At 46.9% G+C, this 10,495-nt stretch overlaps 1 protein-coding gene across 1 annotated transcript; it reads right to left on the reverse strand.

The window, feature by feature from the left end:
* Window positions 1-365: 365 nt before the first annotated feature.
* LOC142896633 (G-protein coupled receptor 26-like) lies at window positions 366-5,106 on the reverse strand. The gene is made up of 4 exons (XM_076038422.1): window positions 4,069-5,106; window positions 2,886-2,999; window positions 1,638-2,021; window positions 366-1,596 (listed from the first exon to the last, which is right to left on the reverse strand). Exons 1-3 carry the CDS (start codon window positions 4,746-4,748, stop codon window positions 1,736-1,738), a joined length of 1,080 nt encoding a protein of 359 aa, XP_075894537.1. The 5' UTR covers window positions 4,749-5,106; the 3' UTR covers window positions 366-1,596; window positions 1,638-1,735.
* Between the last annotated feature and the right edge of the window lie 5,389 nt (window positions 5,107-10,495).

The following is a 10,495-nucleotide window of genomic DNA, read 5'->3' on the forward strand; positions in this document are numbered from 1 at the left end:
ACAGCTCTGTAATTATAAAGCGTTTAACTCTGAGCGCCGATGCTTTTGTTAAAAGTCTGTGTTCGGCTGTGTTCGGCTGCCGCCGCAGCAGCAGCGGCAGCTGCTGTAGCAGTGGTGGGTGGAACACATCTATAAGGTTTCTTTTTTTTAATATATTATTCTTGCTCATCTGCTCAATCAGCGTGGGAGAATATAGGTGTGAAGATGTGGCTGAAATCAAAAAATCTCACAGTTGGAACTGCATCGCATCAAATTAGTAGCTGATAAAAAAAAAACAGCAACAAAATTCGCAGCATTTTATTGCGATGGTCTCACAAAAACACAGAGTCGACAAAAACAATAGGTTTACACCTTGTGTGTGTCAGCAGTGTCACAGCAATGTAAGAACACGAGTCACCGAAAAGAGCCACACAGACGTGCACGCGGCTGTTTGCGCGGTTTGAGCCGGAATGTTAATTACACACACCACTGAATAGCTGCCGCCATATTCCGATAACACCCCCAGCCCCCTGTTTTTTTGTTTTTTTTTAATCATCTTGTACAATACAAGGTGATGGTGTTTGTAAATAAACATTTCCCAGAGGGGGGGAAAAAAAATCCTCAGCAACAGCCTCGATCGTCACGGCAAACCACGGCACACAGTGACAGGCAAAAATTAAAAACAAAAACCCTCTGTTGTGGTTTCTACCAAATCACATATTTCATTAAAAGGCACTTGAGAACACTGGCCTCACTGCTACAACATCACAACATGACAAAATAGTTGCCACCTCCATTTAATCCACTGAACACATGTTTTGGCTGCAGCAGCACCTCCAACAATCACCGCTGATCAACCTCCTCCTGTGAGGTTGGATTTTCTCTCGTCCCTCGTTCACAGACGTCAGAAGTAAGAAGAGGTCAGAAGTTTTTTCTCCGGGGAGCCCCAGCGAGCTCCCGCACTTAGCATTTTGGAACAATCAGGATCAAATGTTGTGCCTTCTGTCACATTTATTTATCAAAAACGTCGACTACCGTGATTAGACTTTGTAGACTCTATAAAATATGACAGTTATGCTACAGAATCTTCTAAGAAGCAGCACCTTCTCGTATTGTTGTATAAATAATCAACACACGGAACCGAAGAAAGGCTTCTTCAGAACTTAAAAAGCCTTACGGATGAGAGGTGAAACGTCTTCAGGATCGCCAGAACAAGTCCAGTTGCCCCAACTTACCCTGGATGACCGAGAACCTTCACAGACATATGAACCAAAGAAAACAAAACACTTCAGGCTTGTGGTATTCAGCTCAATGTTTTTTTTTTTTTTTGCTGAACCAGCTTAGTGGCCCTAGTGGCTAAAGCCTTTTTTATATATATACGTATTTATATATTCTCTCAGAAAATGCACATCAGATCCTCACCGCTGGCATTGCAAGTGACCTCCACATGCACAGTACAGCTCCAAATAATGACGATGATGATGAAAAAAAAACAAGTTAAAAGCATTCATGTCAACATCCGTTATCAACAATGACGCCGACGGTAAACTGCAGTTTGGGTTCCTTCAGTCTGTCGGGACTTGGACCAGGTGAAGACGATTCACACGTCAGATTGACCTCCTCGTCTTGAGGCCACGAAGACGGACGGACGGACGGACGGACGGACGGACGGACGGACGGACGGACGGATGGACGCAGTATTTCCTCCATCGTCCAGACGGCATCCAGCAAGATCTCTGCCCGCCACCAGGGGTGCTCACTGGTCTGCAGGTTTGTCGGCGACCGGCTGGACACTGTTGGTGGCAGTGGCGGCGGCAGCGGTCGTTTTGGCCGCACCTGCGTCATCTGCCGCCCTGGCGGAGGAGGAGTTGAGCGGACGCCTCTTGAAGATTCTGTTGACCAGCAGGCGGCAGGCCGTCCTGTACTGGTGACGCAGCAGCGAGTAGACGAAGGGGTCGCTCGCCGCCTTGCTGTAGGCCAGACATTTGGAGAGGACGCCCCAGCGTGGGCTGATGGGCTCCGGCCAGAAGAGCTCCACGATTCTGCCTCAAATCAGGCACAGAGAGAGGAAAGGAGGGAGGAGGAGAGGGGAAAAAGGTCACACGCCATCCGGAAAACGAGCCAATTCTTAGATCGGCTTAATTGGAGTGGAAAACATCCGACCGGTGGCGTAATGTCATCATTACACTTCACTGAAATGTCAGCGCGGCGCTCGGGGAATGTGAAACCAATGGGTTTGGTGTTGGTCGGCCGCTCCTGGGCGCTTTTGTCGGTTCAGACAGTTTTACAAGTAAATCCTGCGCTCGACACTCATCCTGAATCAGGATCAGAAGATAAGACCAAGTGGAGGGAAAACTACAGTGCCGTAGTGTTAAAGCGACGTTCGCTGTTTTTTCTTCCCGTCTCTCAGTCTGCAAATCTTCTTTTCGTCTTGCAACTGGAGAATGATAGTTTCACAACTTTCATTTAAAGGAAGCAAACCACCGCAGCGTCCCTTTGATCTGCCCGTGGAGACCAACGTTTCTCCGCATCTCTCGGGCTCCTGACACGCTGCTTTTTCATTATCGTGGCTCCAACAGCTTGTGACAGGCTGTCTCCCTCTAAGCTGATATTAATGAGAGCTGGTGATACCATCACAGACTCATTTCGCTATCTGGGCCTCGGTGTCAGGTGTGACGCTCGGCCCTCCAGCATCATTAAGCCCAGGGGACGAGGATTAGAGCCGGTAAGACGGTGGCAGGCACGGGCAAACGTGTTGTCGCCTCTAAACGATGCCGGATCGCAGGTGAGCAGGGGAATGCGATTATTCCAATCACGCAAGCTGTGTTTTATCGGGATGCTCCCGATACTTACTACTCTCTTCCGTCCCCGGTGCTTTTACTTTCCAACTTTACGCCTCCACTCACCTCGTCGCGACGTACGGGGTGAAGCAGACCACAAACGTGCCGATGAAGGTGCTGATCTTCTTGGTGGCCCTCAGCCGCCGCCTCCTCTGCTCGTCCAGACATTTCTGCCGCACACTGGCGAAAGCACACAGGCACCATTATCTACCCAGGTGTGGCGCTACAGGCCAGGGACACATGCAGACATAGTGAAACACTCCGTATAGGTATCGGGTGCACGGCGGTAAACCGAGTGCGGCCGATCGTTAACGGGCACACGGCACCAATGTCGATTATGCGAACGAGAGCGATTCAGAGTTTAATTATTTGACTAAATTAGCATGGGAGGGTGACGGCATAGCCTCGAATCGCAGGAGAGGCTTCGGTGACCTTCACGAGACGTGAACTTGCCGTGCCTAGCGTGGCTCTCTTAATGCATGTGTGGTCACGTGTTGCTGGGTTTAAATTAATCTGGGGTTGCGGGGGTGTGGACCCGGCCAGTATAGCTATGAGGTGGTGGACATGGTCTGAAAATAAAGTCAGTATCAGACTCTGAAAATATTAACCTATAGCTCCAATCCTTCCAGCTGAAATAGATTTTAAAATCATTTTCTAGTGAAATGATCGTTAAGCCTCTCCAATCTATATTTGATGTGTTGTGTCTTAAGAGAGTGACCTAAATTTTAACACTGTCCTAATTTTGTCTTTGCCAACTTTTAACTCGTATAGTCACGTTTGTCTTGATCATGACACATCTCCTTGTTTTCAATTGATCGTTCTTGTCACGAGACACCTCCTCCTAGTGCTCGTTTCTGCTTCTTCTGTGTGTGCGTGGAATCTGTTTACTGGTGGAGCTCCCTCGTCAACTAACAGACAGGTCACGTGACTTGTGCAGAATTCTAAATTACCGGTGCTGTCTCCCGGACAAATAACTGCATCTGTTTACAGAAAGAAGTTTTATTTTGTTTTGTTTTTTTCAGGAATAGAGTCTTATTACATTGTTGCAACAAGGCGTTATTTCAATATAGGTTTGAGATACTGAGGTTGCGCTCACTGCGGCATACAGCCAATTCAGCCCTGCGGTGTGTTTTTGTGAATCAGAGTTGCAGAGTCTGCCTCCACATGAAAGCAGCCCCTGTCAACATGGGTAAAAAAAAATGATAAAGTGTGTGGGTGCGGAGGTGGGGGAGGGGATGGTTTTGTTTACCTGGGGTGAATGTCCACGAGCAGCACGAGCGTCTGCATGGTGATCACGTCGATGCGCTTGCAGTGGAACCTCGCGACTTTCAGCACTTTCAGATACGTCACGCACAGCACGACGAGCGTGAGCAGGAAGGTGAGCGCGTGCAGCGCCACGGTGAAGACGGCGAACGGCGCGCCGCCGGCTTCCCCCTTGCTGGCGCGCGCGCCGCGCAGCGTGCACGACGCGTACAGGTGGTGGTAGCCCACCCACGAGCGGCAGCTGGCCACGGCCGAGAAGCACAGCGAGTGCAGCCACGTGTAGCCCAGCGCGAGCGCCGCGTCCCGCCGCCGCATCCTGGAGTGGTAGCTGAGCGGGAAGACCACCGCCACCCACCGGTCGATGCTGAGCGCCGCCATGCTCAGCATGGAGTTGGTGGTGAGGAAGGTGTCGAGGAAGCCCACCACTTGGCACAGGACGCCCGCCGGCGGGCGGCCCGCGGCCACCAGCCCGGCCAGAGTCACGGGCATGTCGGACACGCTGAGCAGCAGGTTGCAGAAGGTCAAGTTGAGCGTGAAGAGACCCGGCACCTGCCTGCGAATGTCCGCGCTGTAGACGAAGCAGATCAGCACCACGGCGTTGGACAGCAGCGACACGACGATGATCCCCAACACGAGCGCGGAAGCGGCCACGTTCGCCGCGTCCATGGCGCTTCTCCCGCACGCCAACCTCCAACCTCCCCCCCACCCCCCCTCTCTTTCCGTCCCTCCTTCCCGCCTTCAGAGATCCTCCAGAGTCCGCCCGGTGCAGAGCGGCGCCCGGCACGGTGCCATGCTCGTCCGCGGCCAATCCACTTCCAATCCAAAGTCTCTGTTCAGTGAACGGTGGTGGTGGTGGCTCACAGCCGCAGGTTCCCGCCGGTGTCGTGGCTCAGCCGGCTGCGCAATTGCGCGCTGACGCGGCGCCATGCAGCTCAGTAAGGAGGTGGCTCCGCGCTCTCTCCGCGCCGTCCGTCCCCCCGTACCCGGTTTGCTTATATCGTCTCCGCGCGTTCTGCTCGGTGCGTTCGCGGATTTTAAAAATAGCCGTTTGAGTTTAAAAATAGCAACAGCGAACGCGCGATTGCGTGACGGTGGCACCTAAAGGCTGATGTCACCGCAGCGAGTTTGGCGCGTAATGAAATGGCAGAGCTGAAGTAGGAATGTTTATTGAGTTGCCCCTGGTGCGAAGTGCTTTTCCGTCATATCGTTTTCTCCCCCCCACTTTATCACTTTCCTCAGCAAAGTTTCAAGTATCTTGATCATTTGTGAAATCATTAAGCGATGCCCTGCAGAGGGATGTAAATTCATGTAACACTCCAAAAAAAAACAAAAAAAAAAAAACAGGCTGTGCAGCCTGAAGTAAATCATTGTTTTTTATGAAACCTTTTCTTAGCCTATACAAAGAATATATATATAGCAGTAAGGGTCTTGCTCCTAGTTAGCTGCCATCTTGCGCCGCCATTTTAATATGATTAAATTTGGATGTAAAAATGCTAACTGCTCATATCTTGCACTCCTCTCGACTCCTATACACCTTCTGACAATATGGGTGCCGTGGAAACGCTCAAAGACGTCCCTGCGAGACTTCCCCTCCTTCCAGATTATATTCAAACGTTCGGCTTCTCCTCGCTTGACCTGATGGAAAGCGGGAACATCGTGTCTTCAGATTCAATGCAGCTCACACCACTCAGTGCCTCATTTCCACCCCCGCGGTCCCCCCCTCCCCCACACCCCACACCACCCCATAAACGCTCCAATTTCTGTGCTAAATCCGGAGTTTTTAAAATTGTACCTGTGTTCAGTGCCTCCAAACAGGTGATGATGGGGTGAGACGAGCCGGCACAATGAATACCTGGAAATTCAATGTGATTTTTCGAAGAAATTATATAATTGGATAATGGCTTAGAGTTTTCTTGGAAAAGGATGGATAATACCTGAGAGCCCGCGTAACTGCATCTTTAAATGCGTATTTGAAGACCTTGTATGCATCTGTAGGCATCATAACCATAGTAATAGTAAGTGGAGTTCTTTTCTTTAATGAAGCTCCTGGTGATGTAGAGACCTGGGTTGAAGGAACGGCCCTGATAACAGCAACAACAGACCAATTTAGCTGAGCAGCTGTGCGGCAGCAGTTCACCACCTGGGCGTCCTCCACGCTAACCTTTGCTGATGAGTAAATAAATTGTGCTGGTTTCATGTCCTCGGGCAGGCTTTATATAACCCTGCATCGGCAAGATAACAGTAGAAACTCAACAGGATTAAGTCTCCCGTGTGATGCAGCAAGTGTAACCTCAGGTATGCCAAAACCCATGAAGTGGTGCTTTATGAAGATAAGAAAATAACCATATGTTTTACAAAACCAAAGAGTGTAGCCCAGGCGTGGACAAACTACGGCCTGGAGGCCAAATGCGGCCCGTTAAGTTTTCTTATATGGCCCGCCAAACTTGAATAAATTATATTAATGGTAAGTAACTCATAAAAAGATGTATGTCATCCATTAAAGCAGTTTTTTTTTAAGAGTAAGTTCAATTAAGCGCTAAATACCATGGGGCTTCCCATGATCTATTTTTTTCTCCTATGAGGTGGGTCACCAAAACACTCATCCATCTGCTCCTGCTCTGGCCCCCTCTTTCAAATTTTAGAACCCATCGTGGCCCACCAGTCAAATAGTTTGCCCACCCCCTGGTGTGGACTGATCTTGTTGTCTAGGAGAGCGGACGGAAGCTTCACAGGTTCACAAGTTACATGAACTGTGTCTTAATATGAATAGAAATTAGAAGCAGCACCAATTAAAAATAGATTAAATAACATCAACGGTGCCGTAATGATGTGTCATTTAGGCTGTGGTTTCAGGAAATACAATACATACAAATTAGCGATTGTTGGGAAAATTCCTCAAATTCCTCAAATGAGAAAACATTGATCAAATTAGAAAATCAAAATTCCACCACCACAAGGATGTTCTTGCTCTTCCGGTGCAACAATACCTTCACGTCTCGTTTTCCAGAAATACACTCTTTTCATTTCGGACATTGCATTCATATTTTGCCATCACCGCATCCTGACCAATTAGCAGCGAGTTGCTGCTGAATGACGGAGGGAACGGCTGTGGTGTGGACCCCGGCTGGCGTACAGGCAAATAATTTTTAATGACGTGTCAGGACAGATGGTGTTTTTTTTATGAATGAGATTTGCGTATTTTTACCAATCACGCTTTAGAGGCCAATTTTTATTTCTCTCCCTCAACTTAAAGGCACCAAACTAAACTCACTGACTTTTGCATCTTTTCAGAAATTAAATCATGTCCGTCACATGACAGCACCTTCTTCAGCCCCCACCCGTCCCCCTATCTATTCATCTACCATGGTCACCACTCACTGTTCATCTGGGCTTGTTGAAAATTTAAATTAACATGCTCGACGAGACCCTCCGCCGAGGATGAGAGTTAAAAATGATTCATTTGAAGAGGGGAGAGGGGGGGGGGAAGTGATTTTCCTCAGATTAGTTCCAGGAAGGAAAATTAAAAATCATGGATGTGATCTATAGTGTTTAATTGAAAGCAATTTCTCCTCCGTCTGTCTGAGTGCGAGGATAAGAGAAAGCAGCCTCCCCACAGTGGCCGTGCACACCGCTGTCTTCAACATCCTATAAATTACCACCAATGACAAATTGACAACAGTGGCTGTATAGACTCCTAATTAATACCACAGAGTGAGAAGTTTTTTTGTTATATATAGTTTTACCCTTTTCACACTGTGAAGGCGCAGATGGCGAAAAACTATTGGATATATTTTAACTCTGTTAATTTTTTTCCCCTCTAAATTGGACAAAGTTCATCCTCACCTTTGCTCCCAGGCTTTGACCCAGTGAGATTAAAGGTCACTGCTACACTGTACTGCTAAATTTAGACAATTACCACAAAAGGGATCTGTGGTGTCACACAGTGTATGTGAATTAGTATTTAAGCGTATTACAATAGAGGTTTGGTACCAGAGGTGCCATTTAGTGTGGTGTGGTGTGGTGTGTGTTAGGTGTTCTAGATCCCCCCCCCCCTTTTTTTTTTGCTATTCTGCAATGATGGCTTATTTTAGCCTTGCGCTGTGCATTTGTTTTCAGATGCAGCGGCTTTGCTGAAGTCCTCCCATCTTCCTATTATGCGATTTTATTGTGCTCTGTCTTCTCATATTATTCCTCTGTCCGTGCCTACAACCTCTCACTTCTGAAGAGTAGAAAACACACATCCACACACTGAGCCAGGCTCCAGGATCTGCTCATGATTCACCCAGTTGTTTGGTGACTCAGATGAGCAGCGGCTAAATCACAAGCATGAAAGTATGATTCTGCATTTTAATCTCTGGAGGGGATTTTTTATTTTCCCACAAATGTCCAAAATACAAATTCCATGAAGGTCAAACGCAACCGATGGCACAGGAAGCGTTTGAGAAAAGTCATATTTAACTGGTGAAAACCTGGACTTTGATTTTCCACAGTTTCTGCCCTCAGCCTGATCTGATGTTACCGCTTTAGAGTGCCGCTGTTTGTGTCACACGGTTCGCACCAGAACGACCCTTTTGTCTGCAACGTAATTTCTAATGAGAGGGTGTCATCTCGGTGACATGCACTCACACTTGTCACGGAAATCACTGAGGTGTAATGTCACGTCTTGGCTTCAAAAAATTGCCTGTCGCTTGTACAACTGTGACCATATGCATCCAGCCGTAAACAACATGTTTTCATCCTCCTTCGAAGACCTTTGTTTTGCCTTGACTGTAAAATTTAACAGAGGGAATTGTTCTGTCTTAGCTGTGAGATGATATATTTTGTTTTTGACCCCGCAGGGATTGAGAGTAATGATACATTTTTTCTTTATCTGGCCATAAATGGTTTGGTTAGACAACGGGGTATGTCAGAGATTGTGATTAATTGACTGAATATTGCAGGCTTACGTTGCTGTTGTTGTTTTGTTGACTCATCTCCTTTGAGGGAAATGCTCTGATGTAGATAGTAACACCGTCAACCTGGTGTGGATCTTCTGTGGCTATAGAGGGAATGAGAAAGCTGTTCTTGTGTCTTTGTGATGAGAATCCATGGAGCAATAGGGCAATCAGTCATCCAGGATTCGAACAGATACACAGCTTCTTCTTCTTCTTTTTTTTAATTTGTCCAAGCGGTCCCTTTTCAAAAGGGATAGTTCATGCATTTATACTTTTCTGAGCAGACAAATAACAAATCAATAGAACAAACGTGATATAAAGAAAGCATGAGTTCTTCTCACTTTTCACTCACTTCTTTCACAAAATACCTTGAACATTGATACAGTGCTTCCCCCTAGTGGTTTTCATGGACATAATTGTCTCCAGATAAAACAAAACGGTGAATGCCCGCATTCGAATCATATTTCATACTAAAGTATTTCTGCAACTAAGAAATTACACTGATGGCTGATTCTCAGCCATCAGTGTAATTTTCGTCACTATCAAGGCAAATACTTCAATTTAAAATGACGTGACTTCCAAAATGTCATCATGTAGTGACTGTTTGATGAACGAATCAATCATTTATTCATCCATCTAATTTTTGCCATCTAATTACTCAAATGCAGTATTATTCCAATGAAATGTGTACTTACAGTTAAAAAAGAAAGAAAGAAAGAAAGAAAGAAGCAGGAAGTGACGGGGGAATCTATTTGCAGGAGCACCTCTGGTTCCCGCCGTGCTCATTTCCTGTTTTGACCAGCCGAGGGCACTCTCTACTCGCTGTAGACACGCTTGTTGGTGCTACTGCTGCTGTCTGAGCTGTCAGCACTCATTAGTGCTGTCTCATTAAAGTGATGTCAGTGGCACTCCATCAGCAGTCAAATGAACAGCTGCCCTGCCTCGAGGCCAAGTCAACAACTCAACTTTGAACTTTGTTGCCGCGCGAGGTCCCGCACAGTGAATAGTTTACTTCGCAAAGTGAACAATTGTCGTTTCTTTTTCTTCCAATCGGGTTCGTGCATTAGTATTTTTTTTTTAAAGCTTGTTTGTGTCTGTATATATCATTTTATGCTGAATGTAAAATGTGTACTGTTGAATAATGTAAAATGAGGCCCATTATGAGGTTTTTACACTCTGTGTTTCCTGCAGACTTCTTTAAGATCTCCAAGTCAAATATTTTTTTTTTTTGCACGTGCTGTTTTATGGCGCAAGCAAACACCCCACGATGACCTGAAGCCAGTTGCTCTTTCTCTCCACTGGGGGGCACAAGCAATGTTAGGTCTCTCCAGGTGCTTTGCCCCTTGAGACCTGAGTGAAAGTGGGGAGGGAAAAAACAATAAATAAATGGAATGATTTCCCAAAGTTGAATCACTGGCTCCTTAACACAGCTGACAGAAAACATTTGATCTTTCCAAACGACTCTGAAGGCCATCCACA

The sequence above is a fragment of the Nelusetta ayraudi genome, unplaced genomic scaffold (genome assembly GCF_046127955.1).
Source record: "Nelusetta ayraudi isolate G7.1 ecotype Tasmania unplaced genomic scaffold, CSIRO-AGI_Nayr_v1 ptg000056l, whole genome shotgun sequence".
NCBI lineage: Eukaryota > Metazoa > Chordata > Actinopteri > Tetraodontiformes > Monacanthidae > Nelusetta > Nelusetta ayraudi.

What these genes read in the sequence shown, in the direction of transcription:
- LOC142896633 (XM_076038422.1), bottom strand. Translation starts at nt 4,748, where the DNA reads ATGGACGCGGCGAACGTGGCCGCTTCCGCGCTCGTGTTGGGGATCATC. An exon ending in CTCGTGGACATTCACCCCAG is followed by an intron (nt 3,000 to 4,068) that starts GTAAACAAAACC and finishes TGCTTTCGCCAG; the next exon opens with TGTGCGGCAGAAATGTCTGG. An exon ending in ACCCCGTACGTCGCGACGAG is followed by an intron (nt 2,022 to 2,885) that starts GTGAGTGGAGGC and finishes GATTTGAGGCAG; the next exon opens with AATCGTGGAGCTCTTCTGGC.